At 38.4% G+C, this 17,689-nt stretch overlaps 1 protein-coding gene across 1 annotated transcript in view; it reads right to left on the bottom strand.

Moving 5' to 3' along the window:
* The window catches only part of RETREG1 (reticulophagy regulator 1), a 48,922-nt gene extending 39,529 nt beyond the window's left edge, over positions 1-9,393 (bottom strand). Inside the window, exons 1-3 of the mRNA XM_035893424.1 lie at positions 9,347-9,393; positions 6,983-7,089; positions 5,257-5,287 (exon numbers count right to left, since the gene is read on the bottom strand). Of these exons, the coding sequence (XP_035749317.1) occupies positions 5,257-5,287; positions 6,983-7,089; positions 9,347-9,393 (185 nt within the window). The remainder of the gene's footprint in view (positions 1-5,256; positions 5,288-6,982; positions 7,090-9,346) is intronic.
* Positions 9,394-17,689: the final 8,296 nt, after the last annotated feature.

The raw sequence follows: 17,689 nt of genomic DNA, 5'->3' as shown, positions 1-17,689 counted from the left end.
CCCATCTGTTGCCAGCAGGCCTAGTGTCATGTTAACCAACCCACGATCAAAAAACTGAAAATTCTGCCAGTGACACCAGGCTCAGAGCCAGGTATTGATCATCATTCCTTGCAGCTGGAAGGATAGAGGAGAACACTACTTGCACTCACAATCCCTTAACCAGTCATCCCAAGGCCCTGAAGTCTCTCTTGATTGCCCTTCAACTTCTTGTTGCAACTTCATCGCTGCCTACCTGAAAAATCAATAACGGATAGTAATCTGAGGGCTGTACCAGGGTAGGAAGCTTTCAGATCTTTAACCTGGGCCCCAGGGCGGCACCAGACATCCCAAAGAAGTGGGTCTGGTCTGCATATTGGGCCTTGTGTTCCCTTCAGAAGGGAGCCTTCAATGACAACAACCCGTCTTTTTTTCTTTACTGAGGTAGTTTTGACACAGGGCGCAGGCCAACTTGACCTCAGCGACTCCTCCAAAATAAGTGAACCATCGTCCTTGTGACTGTTCGGTTCCACTTGCAGAGTCTCACACCTATTATGCAAGGGCACCCGGGAAGCTGGGGGAGAAGGAGAGGCTCCAGCTGCACTGGGCAGGAACCTGTCGCCATTGCCCCCTGTCCCTTAAGTCACTGTGTTCAGCCAGGCAGAGATGGGTAGGGAATCCTCTGGGTCATGTGCCCTGTCTGCCTGTTGGGCCTGTCCCAGGGAAGGCAGAGTGCGGTTCCAGTAGTCTCCCTCTCCACACCTCCCCCCCCACCCAGTACTCCTCAACCTACTCACCTCCTCCCAGAGCTCTGTCACTAAGCGGAGAAGTTCCTCTACCTGGGTGCACCTCCCACAGGTAATATTCTTTCTTATAAAAATAAACCCTGAAGAACACATTACCTGAGATGTGAGCTAACACTTTGGAAATAACTAGCCAGAAAGTAGGAATAAATTCATGCAATATAAAAAAAAAAAATAAAATACAAGTGTCAAGAAGTTTTGCAAGGTAGATAATTCTTTCTGCAATCTGCAGGAGGTTTGAATGTTTATATATAATGTGCCTTTGTGATTTCGAAAAAAGCCCACCTTGCATATTGCTAGCTATCTGAGTTGTGACAATGCGTTATATAAAACAAAGTATAATTGCAATTTGATAGTTGAACAGTACAGTGGCTACTAAATAAATTAAATATAGGTTTAAACTGCAAATAAAACTCAATTTCCATTTGCTAAGACTACATTTCCATAAGTATGTATCCACTTTCTACAGGACTGCAACTACTTTTTTATATTAAGAACATTTGGGAGAATCATATTTTTAAGCAGAATTATTTATGTTATTCAGCCATATATATATTCCAGCACAAATTCATATGAATACATGAGCTGAAATGAACATTACAAAATACCAGGAGTGGAAGTCTTTGAGTACACTAGATGCCTTCACATTATGTTGAAACAACTGAAGAAGGAAATATTTGCACTCTGAAGCCCATTTTTATCTATTTATCTATTAGAGTATATTCAGCCCTCTGTCTTCCTGTATGTCTACAGGAAGTTCTTTTATCGGTCTGTTACCAGCTTTCATACAGCTGTGTGCAGCTATGTGAAGAATGGATCTCGTCTGATGACTGAACGAAGACTAAAGGACTGCGCAACAGAAACTGATAGCAATAGGCCTGTGTTTCGGTACTGACTGGCCCACATGACTGGGCTTGGCTTACATTAGCTTTGTTGCTCTCTACAACATCAAGGAAATGGATTAACAAGCATAAACCAGAAACAATTCCGTTACAGCCTTAATTCTGTGTGGCAGGTTGACCCTGGCTGGACACCAGGTGCCCACCAAAGCCGCTCTATCACTGCCCCCTCCTCAGCTGGACAGGGGAGAGAAGATAGAACAAAAAGCTCGTGGGTTGAGATAAGGACAGGGAGGGATCACTCAGCAATTACCATCATGAGCAAAACAGACTCAACTCAGAGAAATTAATTTAATGTATTGCCAGTCAAATCAGAGTTGGGTAGTGAGAAACAAACCCCCAAAACTTGAAACACCTTCCCCCCACCCCTCCCTTCTTCCTGGGCTCAACTTCACTCCTGATTTCTCTCCCTCCTCCCCCCGAGCAGCGCAGGGGGACGGGGAAAGGGGGCTGGGGTCAGTCCATCCCACGCTGTCCCTGCCGCTCCTTCCTCCCCAGGGGGAGGACTCCTCACCCTCTGCCCCTGCTCCAGCCCGGGCTCCCTCCCACAGCAGACAGTCCCCCACGCACGGCTCCAGCCTGGGGCCTTCCCACGGGCTGCAGTTCTTCACGCACGGCTCCAGCGGGGGTCCCTACCTTCCAGTTCCAACCCAATCAACAGGCACATTTGTATGTTAGCATTCAGAAAAAAGAGAAAAAAAAAACACAAAACCACAAGTACCCACCCACAGTGTATGTAACTACAAAGTCTTTATGTGAACTTACAAAAGTTCTAAATGAAAGCTAGGGTGCAACAATTGAAATTTCATTTATGCTAAATAACCTCTCTTAGAGCTGCCTTAACACCAGAGGACTGCAAAGTGTCTAAAGCAACATCTATTTTTAGAGAAGGTATGCACAAGCCAGAGAACTGCAAACTAGTAAAGACTCATCTCTATTCCGTGCAAACTGTCCAGAAATCTAATAAAGGACATGCATGCTGTCCTACGGCACAATTTTGTAAAGGACATCACACCACAAGCCTTCTGTGCTCTCAAAGAGTCAACCAGCTTGTAAATGAACGGCGATATCCATAAAAATTCACCTGGATTTCTGAGAAGGCTTTCAACAAGGTCTCTCATAAAATGCCCTTACAGGGACTAAGAAGTCACGGGATATGAGAGGAATTATTCTAGTAAAGATGGAAATCAACTGCATGGAATTGTAGAACTTTAGCCAAGTATCAAGTGATTCGCTTGTCAAAAGGCAGATGAAATGTGAAAAGATTTGCATGGAAAAAAATCTTGGAAGTCACATGGACTTTAAGCTGACCTTTACTACTCAGGAACTTAATCTTGAGGCGATTATATATCCATGAAAACATCAATTCAGAGCTCAGTAGAGGTTAAAAAAAATCAAACCAAGCATTGGGATTTATTTTGAAGAGAGGATATTTTTTATGACAATGTATAGTCTTATGCCAATGTATAGTCCAACATCTCCCGGAATGCTGAATACTATTTCTAATTCTGCCCCTGCCCCATGACAAAAAGGATAACAGAAATGGAAGAAAAGTGCAGAAAAGCACAATGAGGATATCAAACCTATAGAGAACTTCTATTTTAGGAACAATTAAGTAGTCATGGACTGAACAGGACAGAGGTTTATAAAGTCACAGCTTGCTGGTGAATATTAATAGAGAGTCATTGCTCACTTTGTTTCAACACAAGAAAGGTAGAAAGGGATTAAGAAACTATTATACAGCAGTAGATAAACACAAGGCTGTGTTCACAAAACACATAGTTCAAGCTGTGGATATTCGTGCTACAGGATTTTGCAAGTATCAGAAGTTTGTGAGAACAAAAGCAACGAGACAAATTCATGGAAGGTCCACCTAGGAAAGTTTAGGGATAAAGTAAAAAAAAAAAAAAAAAGAAAAAAAGAAAAAAAGAGACCACTTCTGGTACCTGATGGTCCTTTAACTGGAGGCTGCCAGAGGCTGGGAAAGTACACCAGGAGAACAAGGCTGCAAGCTTGTCCTGCTTTAATACACTACCCAAGGCCATGTTTCTCCCAGCCGGTCACCTTCAGAGAGCAGACACTGGGCTACATGGATATATGAACTGACCTTGTGTCTTTACCATTGCAAATTATTTTACACAGAGGCATAAACTACTTGTATTTTAATACCCAACAGAATAGGTTACAGCGAGCTCATAAAATTCTCTTTTCCACTCTCTCTGTTGGGCTTCCCACAGAACAGCAAGTCAAGTCCAAGAGTCTGAACACCTGCCAAACTGAACCCAAGATATCTGAAGTACTATTTACAGTCTTTTTATGAAGATCAGCTGATCTGGTTTGGGGATGCGATGAACTGGGGAGTATGGGGAAAAAATGGTCTCAGACTGCAGAATTATTTTTCATGGAAACAAAGGGCAGTTAAAAACCTGTTTCCTTCCATTCCATGAGCAATTTGGTTTTCTTTGCCCTCCTCCTCTCTCACGTAGACAGGTAAATTCAGATATCAGAAACCAAAAAGATAGTAAGTTTTATGTAAATTTCTCTCACAAGGTACAGGATGAAATAACAAAACCCAAGTCACACTATCTACTGTGCCACAGCAATGGCTTCTCAGTTAAAATCTTTGATGCACTGCCGGTTTACACAGATACACTGAGTAGTACCAGCTGTGGTAAAAGAACCATTTTATACTGCTCAGTTCATGAACTAACCTGTCATCAGTTCCACACAGCTCCACTTCAGGTTTGTAAGAAAGCCTGAAGATAGTTCACACCTCTAGAAGTTTAGGAATGACTGCACATCTGAACTGCTTTCTGTAACTGCCGTGATATTGGTATCTATCTCTAGGCAGAAAACAAAAACCTGCATCTTTCCTTTTCAACTTTCTATTATTGTTTCTTCAGCCTCAGGGTGTAATACAATAGTGTATTAATGGGTATCTGTAATACAGCAGTTGCTTTCAAATTATGTCAGATACACAGTAATTCCTGGTGGTCTGTTTAGAAGAATAAAGCCTGAAATATACAAACTCTTATTCTGAAAATGGATCATCCGTAAACCATTTAGAGGTATCACTTATACTGCAACCAAATTAAATCAATTATATACCCTACATTAACAACATGATACAAACATTTGCCTGTGGACTGAGCCAGCCCAACTGCAAGTCAACAGCCTTCACAATTATTGATTAATTTCTGTTCCTATGGATATCAACTGATATTCACTTGAAATTATAATGATCAATTACTTGTGTTGGCTACTACAGACTTCAAAGAAAACACCAATTCCCAGAAAACACAAAGCATGATAATCTCACTGCAAGAAAAAGCATTTCTAAAAGTATTTTCATATGTTACTGTATACTTTAATATAACTTAGGTCAGAAAAAATACACTTTCTACAGTTATTAAAAATTAAAACAATGAACAAGCAGTAATAAACTTGGAAAAGATGCTAAGATAAAAACAAGTCAGTTCTATTTTAATTAGAGGGAAAATAGACTGTTTTTAAAACTCCAGACTAACTATAAAAAAGAAGTTATTAAATAACCAATGTATTAAAAATAATATACCTACTTGCCAGCGATGGTCCTCCAAAGCTGCGCACCTGTAATTGTAGGAATGCAAGATGAAACACAATGCACCAAACCAGAAACGATATTATTATTTTTTTTCTTTATTCACAAGAAATGTTTAAATTTGGGTCAAAATGGCTAAGGAAGTCTCTGTAACAGTCAAAACAGGAAGGGTATATTAACTTAGAGTAACAGTTCTTAAATTGTTTTCTGTAAACTGAACATACCAGTTAAGAATATAAATGGAAAAAAATCAGTATCTTCTATCGCTACATTTTCACATGGAAGGAGAAGATAACCAATACAACTTATGCTTTACATCTACAAACTGACAACCACGTTCATTACGTTCCTTATGAATCTGTAATAGTCTTGCCATCTAGTGGCTGGCTGGAAGTGTGAAGTAGCTACATAGAAGTGTTAAACAGGGAGTTTTTTTCTGCTTTTTGGAGTGTCACTTTGTTGATTTCAAGTCACTACCACAAGATTTCTACAGTCTTACTTCAAGAACCTGATTGTTCTTGAACTCTGTGTACAACACCATCAAAGGCCAGCTGGGAAACAGGTCTTCCTAGCCTCATTTATACGATGAATGGTTAATAATTCACATAGAAACATAAAGAAGATGGGGTGGTATTCTTATTCTCTTAGCTTGGTCAATGTTGGCACATGTTGGATTTGGTAAATACAAAAATATTAGGAATTCCAACTAGTGAGGTATTCAACATTAGTGATGATTTATACAAGACAGAGCCTAAAAATCAAATTCTGCTAAGCTTTTTAAGTTGGCCTCTTGAGCTTGCAATGCTCAGACAGGAAACAGAACAGTAATGAAGACTCCAGAGAAGGCAACGAGAGCGAACCATCCTTAAAAAAGGTTGCGAGTAACTGCTGCAACTTATCAGGGAACAATAGGTTTTAGCAGTCAGAACTGACGTGGTAGTACATCAAAGAGGAATACCATGCTTCTCTGACATGTATTTCCTGCTTTTTTACCATGTTCAGGTGATTTTTCAAACACTTTGCGCAGGGATTCAACGTCAAACAAAAGGCAAAATAAGACACTTTAAAAATTCTCCCTGACAATGAAAATTACACACTGATGACCATCATTTTGCTAAAGAATTTTCAAGATGGTAATGAAGTACAGAAACAGAATTAAAAAAACCCAAAAACCAAAACAACCAAAAACCAAACACCAGCCCAGACAACTCAAAAGCCCTTTTGAACTTGGTTATATTCACATAAGACTTCACACACACTGGAAACTAAACACTACATAAAGCAGAAAAAAAATACTGCTCACTTCTTATTTCAACTATGCTAAGATAGGTCATTTCTCAATCTGTTTGCAAAGTTGACCAGCTGATATTTGGCCTCCCAAACTTTCCAGCAATGATGTGATTAATGTCGGAAGAAGTACAAATGTTTAGGAAAACTTTGTATTTTAGAAAATGCCTTTTCAGACCTAGAAGTTAAGAAACAAGAATGATTGCTCACTGATACCGATTATACTAATGCTAAAAGAAATCCCCTAATGCCCTTTCTATTAAGTATAGCAAAACTGAATTGAAAATGGTAATAGATCATCATAGATATATTATTTCCCTCTGAAATTAGCGAATACTTCTACAATAATCATAATATCAAAGTGGATTTAGTAATGAACTAACATGCTCTGAATTGCAGCTGTTTAAGCAAGGAACTCTGTCAGTGCACTGCCTTACCTTTTATCCTCGAGAATACCAAATCCTTTATTATCTGAAGAACTAGCACTCCAAGTATTATGAGAGAAGTCAGATGATACACTCTCCAAGGGGTCAGTGCAACAAACCTAGAACATCAAGAAGAAATAAATGTTGAATACTTTTAAACTTATTGGAAGTATATGTAAACTGACAGCTGCTATTAGTGCTGAAAATGAAGGGGAAAAAATAGATTGATACTACATTAATTGAATTTAGTTTCTCCTCCACAACCTTTTCACAGGAAGCAAACACTGAGAGCTCCAAGCATGACAGTCTCATTTAAAGATGCAATCGTTAAACATAGAGTTTGTAGTAGATTTCTGTCCACACTTTTATCTAAGCACAGAGGAAGTACAGAAGACAAAATATTTTAATTATTGCATAGGACAGATTACTTTTTAAATGAATTATGGTTTTATTAACGTAAATTGCCTTGGCACAACAACTTTTTTTTTTTTTATTCACGTTAGCTCTTCTGTTTAACTGACAAATATCTTAACTCACAAAAAAGTATCCGAAGTGTAAGGGAATTAAAATTCAATTACATAAAAAAATCCTGAACTATTTTAATAACTTGTTTCAAGCAAATGAAGTCAGAGGTCTGAATACAGATAATGAGCAGGTTAGTACCTTTTTCAGTAAAGGCAAAACCAATTAATTTAAAAAAAGCTGAGACTAGCCAAAAGCAGTAAGAAGCCACTGTCCAAGGCAGTGGATCAAATGAGAATACCAACAGAAACAAAATCATACAAAGCTGGAAGCTTTCCAGGAAACCTCTTGGATTTGAAAGCAGGGCAACTGGCCACCCAACTAGTTGCTGCTGCAGAGTTTTTCTGCAAGAAAGAGGGGGGAAAAAAGCGAAAATGAGTGGCAAGCATGGCCACTGGAGGAAGCCCAGAAACACCCTTTGAGCACAGTTGGACTTTTAAGAAGAAAACTGACTTCTAGGTGTTTCTAACAACCTCAGGACACACTGCAGTTTTGGAAAACTGCTCCAGTATTCCTTGCAATTTTCAAAAAATGGGATTGCATCAAAGCGAATATCCACGCCACTGATTTGCACATTTAACCTTATAATACCCAATCACTCTGAGCAGACCAGGCCATGATTTCCAATACGAACAGATGAGCTCACTCTGAAAATTTTTTCTGAATATGAAGGGTTTCTGCATCTATGCAGAGTTTGAATTGTAAGACCACTCTATCAAAAAACAAGTATGAAATCAGTACCTCTGTATAATCTCAGCCAGCTCAAGAAAAGCAACAGAGATGTTTGGAGAAAAATGATTACAAGGTACGCTGCTTCAAAGCTGCCCAAGCACAGGTCATTAAATCAAAAATCCTAACAGCTTTGCATCATGTTGTCCCACTATCTTTCTTGGTGATAATCTTCACCATTAAACGTCCTTGATTCTGTTTAAGGATCAAGTTTAACTGCACTGAAGACTTTGCTTAGCCTATTTATTTAACTTATTGATGATGAAGGAGAGGAGGAGATGCAATACTGTAGAGAAAAATCTAATGAAGAATTTTTCATACTACTTCTAGGCATCAGAAGTTTGTAACAAATGCAGACCTTTAAATTATGTGGGCTTAATAACATAGCTATTCTATAGGTTCTTCATGGTGCTTGTGCATTAATATTTTATTGAATCAAACACTATGCCCCGACTTAGGAACTGCCATTGGCCTGTCTTCAGTGGTTTAAAGAAATACATCAATATCGAATTTTATCTATGTGTGTGTGTGAATGTGTGTGCATACACACACACACTTTACTAGTTGTTAAAGGTAAAATCAAATGCTTACTAAGAAGGTTTAGTCTGTCTTTCGAAGAATATACAGAACATGTTTGACCCACTTTATGCTCCCAACTAAACCACACTCCTAGTTTCACTGCAATCACAGCTGTCACCTGCTGTTAAAAACAATTGCGCTAATGCGGATGAGGATTAGCAAGCAAGGATTAACAAGGTAGCATCCTCTCTGAAAGATGCTTCCAAGTCATGTCATTCTACCTTTGCAATACTGCAGTCTTCCTGCTCCAGAGCTGCGGATCTAGTTGCAGCAGCTAATGGAGCAGCCAAACGAGGGCTCTTCACTTACTTGGAGAGCTTTGAATTGTTCTGACTGGACTGCCCACACCTTAACATTATTAGCTGTCACACTCCTTCCTTCTCTGCTTCAGCACTGTTTATTACCCTGGGCTGTTTGCAAGAAAGACCATGTCTTACAAATTCATTCATAGCCAGCATGTGTCAGCCCTTGGGTGCTTCAGCAATATGGATTAGCAAAACTGTTTGCGAGCCATGTCAGACAGACCTATATCCTTGAAGCCCTTACTGGTTAAAAGCTGCTAAGGTCCCCTTGCAGGTCTTTTTTTCTTGCATGCGTCTACCATAAACTTAACAAAAAATACTGGCATCTGAAAACCACTTACTATGCTAACAGTGTCAGGATTCAAAATTCTTACAGGAATTATCAACATGATGCATAGCAACCAGACTAACAAAAAGTTTCAGTGGTACTTTTGCTTATTATTAGGAATTAGGGCTTTTTTCCCCTCCTCCTTTTTTAAGGAGAAGAACAGAGTTTACTGAAGTATTTCTAACACACATGCCTATCTGACAAAACTGAAAGGCTCTAGAATGGCATCATCATATACTACACAAAAATATTTGTTTAGTAGAAGAATCAATAGCTATACTTGTTCAACAAACTCTTATGCTCTCTTTTTAAGCAATAGACAAAACAGACTGAATTTCAAATTGTTTAATTTCTTCTACAAGTGGTGTGGAAGTAAAAACTATTACTAGAGACATAAACAAGATTTGTCCCCCCATGAAATTCTGAAGTATTTTGATACTTTTTTTTTTTCCAGAAAGCAAAAGTTAAAACATGTATAGAATTATGCATTTTACATAATGACTGCAGCAGTTAACAGGGCAGCTTGCATGACAAGAGGGCAAGAATCTGCCGCAGACAGCATGAGACTGCACAAAAATGGTCATGAGGTGCCACAGGGCTCAGTCCCCAGCACCAGCTGAAATAAGCATCCCTGGCACATGGGAGGCCTTCACTCAGGCACGGTTCTGGAGGCAAGATACAGCCAGCTGGTTTCCAGGCATGCAAGAAATGCCTCGAGCCTCTTCCCTGGGCCAATGGTCACAGTGGCCTCACCTGTGAATGATGTGCTGCGGCTGAGGTATAGAGCAGTCAAGTGAAAGAGCTAATGGAGGCAGTAAGCAGGTGGCAGACCACTATGGAGTATGATCTCCAAAATTTGACTGGGTAAGCAGCTGGGCAACTTGCTCTGACTGCACCTACTTTGAGGAGGAGTTCAGACTAGCTGACCTCCTGCTGTCCTTCTAACATACATTCTTCTATGTAGGAAGAATGTAGGCTTGACGGAGCCAAGTCTGCTACTGAGCCCCACTAGGGAGACTGAGAAAAAAGAAATAGGAGAGATATCAACCATTGACTGTTAGGATAATTAAGCAGTAGTTGCCCACAGTGGCTGCCCACAGAGTTTGTGGAATTTCCATCCTTGAAGGCTGTCAAGACAAAACCCTGAGCAACCTGTTCTGAATAATATACTCATCTTTTTGAGCTGGATGTTGCACTAGAGACCTCCCACGGCCCCTTATTGGACCTGAACTATATTTTCATTCTACGACTATTTTAATCTATTAAAATTGGCTGGCAAATCCTTTTCTGTAAGATGCTGAACGTAGAACTTTAAGGCATAAGAGTTTCTATTTCTTGGCCTGGCAGTACTGCAGCTGGACTGAAATTATTCTAAACAGCAAAATTAAGAGTCAAAACTTGACTACTTCCACAATTAAAAGTCAAGATTCTTCAACTGTATAATGGTAAACTCTTTCTATTGCAATTTCAAAATAATACATATATACAATACTACATACAAGCCTGAGATTTACTGAAGAAAAGATTACACCATTCTGAAACTCCACTGAGAGCTACCCTACCTGCTCTTCAACATTTCAGTTACCTTAATTTCTTCCTACCTACATACAATTACAGAATACAAAATAATTTTCTCACATCCAATAATGCAACTTCTCTTAGCAAGTCATGCTTCTTCATTTTTAGTGTCACACAAGTACACATTGCCATTAATCTCTATTGCCTATTCAGAAGTTGCTAAATTCAAATATTCCATATTTTGCTAAAATGTTATGTTTAAGTTCCAGAATCATGCTCTGACTAAAAATAAAAAAATAGTATCTTTTTGACAGGCTTCCCATAGCCATGAAGGCCAGATGGAAAAAATAAGATGGGACAACAAATGCAGGTGAAATCCCAATGGCAAAACAAGACTGTACATAGTAGAAGAGCAACACATTAAAACTAATGATTACACCTGATCTGGTTAGAGAGCTCCTTTACTTACTCCTGGAGGTGATATTATCTAATATCACATCACCTAAAGATAGAAAAGTACATGACAGTACCTTGTCCTTGTCTTTTCTCCGACTCTTTATAATATGGGATGGTCATATGTCAATACTGGCAAGATACGTTAACTAACACAACACATCATCCATTGGATCTGTTACATCAAGAAGTAGCCACCTCCCACTCCAGAGCTCCTGGGACAATTAACTGCACAAACCTGATGGTACAGAGTAATTTAAGTGGTGCAAGCCACTTTAAGCTACAAAATTTCAGAGGCAAATATTGTCACACAATACTGCAGTCTGTAAACAGAATGAACTCTTACAGGGCATGACAAGAGCTATTTTTAATTGTACTTGTAAGATACAGGGACAGCACAGACCTACTAAATTGCTTTAGAAGTTAAATGCATCAATTTGATGATAGAAGCCTTATTTCAGCTGTGAAGATACATTTTTACAACACATGCTAGAATCATGAATGACTTGTCCTTCGCAAACACAAACCATAAGAAGATATTTCATCAAGAATTAAACAATTTAGATCATCATCAGCCAGAGCTAGTTATTTCTGGAAAGCCTTAGTAAGTTCACTTTTAATAACCATCCATCCTTAGATGAACTCCAGAAGCAGCCATACACATACATAAAAGCTGTGAATAACACAGACATGAACATGGAGCTTTGCTTCACCATCAGCTATTACGACACATTTATTGACTGCGCGAGTGATTTGCAGACTTTAGTTCAGTGCTCAACAAACACGTATTTACATCTTAAAACCAGAGCCCAAACTCTTCAGAGTATTTTTGTGGTGTTTTAAATACCTTAGGTAAGTATATACTTGTTTCTTCATTAAACGCTAAGGTAAAAATCCACTGAACACCTACCAGCCATAGTTTTCCACAGAACCAGTCTTGTTCTCTAAGACACGGCTATGGATGCACCACCAAATAAAAATGAGAACTGTCCACAGCTCCAAATGAGGTATCTGTATGAAAGCGTGGTCTATGACAAACCAGCTGGAGAATGGCTCCCACCTGTACAGATCAAGTATTTCTAGGGCATTCTGAGAATGCTCAACGGCCAACACGGGATATTCTGCTTTTTTTATCTGCTAATTTTAAAGGTATGTCTACTCCTGCTCTCACAGGGAACTGCCCAACACTGTTTCAGACAGACGTCTACAGTGATGGCATGTAGATAAAGAAAAAATGTCACCATAACTGTTTCCTGGTGGTAATCGTTTCCTGCCTGGAGCTGAATGTAGACCATTCTTCCATGCTTACTGCTGGAGTGATTGGCACCAGTCTGGTTGCAATAAATTCTGATGCCTATCTCAAGCAGGAGGTCTGGGGAAGGGAAGGAGGGTTAGTTTTCTTCTAAATACAGCATGAAATGCACTTGGTGAAGAACACCGCTGAAATACACTGCAAAGGCAGTATCGGAAAACTTGTGCTCTTACTAATCACTGGCTCAATCATTTTGTTTGCCCTCTTGTGAATCAAGAAGCAATAATATATAGTAAATTCAACTGTATTTTATTTAAACGTAATTTAACCCTTTGACTCTCCTAATTGAAAAAAACCTGCTTTTTACATCTACTAAACAAATGAACTTACAAATTCTGCATGAACTGCTCTTAGACGTAAATGATTTTCACATTAAGCCTCTATAAATATTAAGATGCAGTAACTATAAGTATTAAAATCCAAACACTCAAGTATTCAGCACATTTGGAATCCAAAACTCAATAATCCAGTATTTTTCCAGTTGTTCCTTTAGCATATCTTGGTGTGAGCCAAAGTATTTAGATACTTGCTGAAGAATTGCGGTGCAAAAATCCTTTCCCCATCCCTGCACAAAAAGTGTAAATACAAAAGGCAGAATATGTTATGCACGCTTTTTTGGTAGAATTTATTTATAGAATAGAATTTGGTAGAATCTTATTATATTTACACGGTATTTAACTGTCAATCTGCATTTCTGAAAGATACACAAAAACTGTGGTATAGCAGATTCCCTGTTGCAGAGAGGGAAACATAATACATACAACAAAATACATTTGCAGATGTGCTGTCAGAAATTTTAGAATGAACAAAGACTTTATAAATTCTGTCTAACAAACCTCCTCATCCCTATAAAAAGCATTATTTGTTGAATAAAATGATTTCAAAACCCATTCACTCTACTTCTTATGTAAATCCAGATTTAAAATAGGCACACCACCACTTTGGGTGCCTGGCAGCTTGAACTCAAATAGCTGTATATCTGTTTCGCTGAAAACATGTGAAATACTGTAATAGAACACTTCTTAAAATATGTACATTAAAAATGTTTTAAATTATTTTTGATTTAGTGGAGAAAACTGTAAGCTTCTGTACAGAAATAAATTAGGAAGAAACACCTTTTTCAATTAAAGTTTTTTCTAAGTAAGAATGCCATCCAAGAACTTAGATATTTAAGATTTTTAATAAAATATTTCAACTAGAATAGAACTGGAAAGCAGTTGACTTGTGACTTGTACGCCAACCAGCAATGAGTTTTCCATTGGATAGTGCCTAGAAGACTAAACATTCTATCATTAAGTACATAAAAATAAAAAAACAGAAGAGGCATGATTATTATTCTAAAACTTGCAGCATTTTCTTTAATTGTTTCTTTGTTACAACAAAGACAATTCAGTCATCAACCTTTTATTCAAAAAGCTTATTTGTCAGGTTTTATTCAAAAGATTAGTAACGTATTTGTTCAGCCAGAAAGCACAGATCAGATCAAACCTGGACAGCTGTTTTTTAGAAATTCTTCTAGAACTTATTAGGAATAAAAATTTTGGATTATAAATAAATCTCCTGTCATAAGAAACAGACTCCCACAAACTTGAACTACTATTACTTTGTCAGCCCCCTGTAGAAGTGGTAGTTCTCTCAGAGGTCTGTGCACAGGTTGCAGGTCAAAAGGCAAAGACTGATGGACAATCCTAGCTAAAGTTAGTAACACACACAATAGGAATTCAAATTGCATATTCAGCTACAAGAAACAAAATTTTAAAGTCTAAATAAAAATTACAATAGTAAAGTTCTCTAAGCAAAAATATTAGAAAAATCTTTAAAATGCTTTGCATTTAATCACCCAAGGGAAATTTGCTTATACACTAGCAAATCTGGAAGTATATTGGTGGTCTGGGAAATCGGAACAAGTCAATAATAAAATGTCAGATTGCAAAATTATCTCACACTGTTTGCAAGGAAACCTCTCGGGGAATGCAGTAGTTAGAATCATGTTTCAACATCTGTGGCTTGGGGATCAGATTTATTGTAACCTATTGCATTCAGATAGGCATATAAAATAAAAAATGTAGACGTTTAAATGACCTAAACGACATTCCTTCTGAGTTTGCCATGACATCATATGCTACTGTTACACCAGTGACAACAGGGGATGGTATTTCCATGGAAGTTAAAATTATTTTGAGTTAAACACATAACATCAAATAACCTGGCGTCCTTTAGTTTTGCAGAAACATGCCCAGATGACCTGAATTAGCCTGTACTCTGGCAAAGTACAGAAGAAATCTTAATCCCATTTTCTCGTACAGTAGCAGCAGTTCGATGTTAAACAATCCACCTCTACCATGCTGCCCTAAATCTCCTTTTCTTTAATGCTCTCATTAGTCCTGTAACATCTACCATAGAGCATAGCATATCCCCCTAAAACTTCCAGTGTTCCCAAAATTCTACTTACAATTTGAAAGGTCTCATTATTTTGAGTTAATACATGAAGAAACTACCATTTGTCACTTAAGACAACTGCTTTAGACACAGAATTTGCAGGTTTTAGCAAGACAGAATAAACCTAAGCCATGCTGCAATTCGTCTATTCTCCTTTGTTCGGCATTTCCATCTTCCACAAAGTCCTCATCCTGGATTTGGTCCTAAATTGTTCAGTAATTCTCGCCTTCCCTCAGTTTCTCAATTATCCCATTTGATTTCTTTCCTGATTGATCCTGTTTTCATCTTACTGCTTGGAAAATGCTGTAAACTGTCCAGGTTTTTATGTAACACTGTCTGGCTCTTAAACAATGTCAATTTTCATTCCAGTAAACCAATCTCTCAGCCAAAACCATGCAAACTGTCACTAAAGAGCTGTTGAGATAATGGCTTTAAATTTTTTTGCTGACTAAATTGAATTAATTTAACTTCCTGTTCCACTTCTCTATCTCCAAAGCTTTCAAAAATTTTAGTAATTCTTATTGGAAAAGTGAACATAAACTTAAAATTGCCTGAGTGAAAACAAGTAGATACTAAAATTATATCACCACTTGTGTTGCCATTGGAATTTTAGCTTTACTTGAAAAAGCGTATTTTGGAATATCACCTTCTAAGGAAAAAAAAAAAAAACCACAAACCAAACCACAAATACTTTTCTAAGCTTGCAGAACAAACTGCAAATTACTGTACTGTAGCTGGGTGTAATAAAATAATCACAATACCAGTAAGTTACAAAAGCTTGGTAAAAGGCAGCAAATTAAGTAAATTAAGACTATCAGACTAGAAGAAACAATGTACCCATGTAAGAAACACAGTGAATTTCAAAACTGCCTATGCCAGAATTTTTTTCTTCTATTTTCTGATAATTAATGTATTATAAATACAAAATAAATACATCAATACATAACCTATTCTACTACCTTTATTTAAGGGATAAGAGATAGAAACTCTTACTACAGTTTGAGGTGGAATTACAATCTATATTGAACTAGTCACTTGCGTGTTATCCTGATATTTCGGATTTTGGGAAAGTAATCCCAAAATGACCAAAAAGGTAGCTCTAAGATTACCTATGTAAAAAAGGTAACTGAAGACTGAAATTTCCCAAATTCAAAACCACATTTAGCATCTGGATGCTGTAAAAAGAATGTAACAACATTTTGTCACAGAAACACACAGATGTGTTCTCCTGACTTGGGAGATACTACAAATTTAAGATAGCGATCTGAAGGCCAACATACTACTAACTGGCCTCAAAATGTCAATACTCCTTTCTTACTCCAACACAATTATTCCAATTCTCACTTAATTTAGTTTGGTAATCTCCCTCCTATCCACTGCCACTGATGAATTTCCCACATATATTCTAAATGAAAGTAGATACTTTGAACCAAGTATTTGCCTCCTAAGGATTTAAATTTGCACTGAATAAATTCTTTCTGTATTAGTTTTACTTAGTATGCTCTCGGATTTCAGTATGGGTTTGGGAAAGCTTAAGTCTGAGAGGGGGGAAAAAAAAGGATTCTGAAACAGCTGAATTACTGTGTAAGCTGAATTGCAGCAATGGGGAACAAAATATTTATATATTGCCGTTTCAATAACCAGAGTCATTGAAAATCCAGACTTGTTTAAATAAAATTAAAAGCTGAATTTACATAGCCAATACAATCTATACAGAGTCTCTGTGAATTTCTTACTAATGACATTTTGTGGCATGCTGGTAGAGGAATGGTTTGGATGGATAAAAGCCACATGATCCTTGTACAAGGACTAAGCAAGTCATCCTTAAAGAAGGGACCACACAAACTGCTGGGGGAAAACAACCACCAACCTACAACCCCCAGGCAGCACAGCAAAACTGACTGAAAAACACTAGTGATCACCACACCAGCCTTCTAGGAATAACATCACTAGCATAAGAAGACCACCTAATACAGACAAGACCAAGAGGAAAGTAACATTTTGAAAGCAGTGGACTTCCTAAGGTTCAGAACGCTAAGTTCACTAAGACGCCCTGTTGGACTGAGCAGTTCCCTGAGGACTCCATTTCCAGTGGTACCCATGGTCAATGTTTGTAGTAGGCAGAAATTTACAGTCCCCTTTCTCAAACACTTAAAATGGAACATAATGACACAGCTGCACAGAATATATATACACAGCTATCCAAATGTGCCTGCTACATGTCTATAGGTCAGTTTCTTTCTTGTATGAATGAACTGTATTAGGTTTGTGTGGCAAGATTTTGGGGCAACAGGGTGGCTTCTGTGAGAAGCTGCCAGAAGCTTCCCCCATGGCCGGCAGAGCCAACGCCAGCCGGCTCCAAGGTGGACCTGCTGCTGGCCAAGGCCGAGCCCATCAGCGACGGTGATAGCGCCTCTGGGATAACGTAGTTAAGGGGGGGAAAAACCTGTAGAACAGCAGCCGGAGAGAGGGGTGAGAACGTGTGAGAGGCACAGCCCCGCAGGCCCCCAGGCCGGTGCGGCAGGAGGGCAGGAGGG

Source organism: Egretta garzetta, unplaced genomic scaffold (genome assembly GCF_000687185.1).
Source record: "Egretta garzetta isolate BGI_Z169 unplaced genomic scaffold, ASM68718v1 scaffold754, whole genome shotgun sequence".
Lineage (NCBI taxonomy): Eukaryota > Metazoa > Chordata > Aves > Pelecaniformes > Ardeidae > Egretta > Egretta garzetta.
The sequence above is the reverse complement of the archived record's forward strand: the minus strand, read 5'-3'. Positions and strand labels throughout refer to the sequence as shown.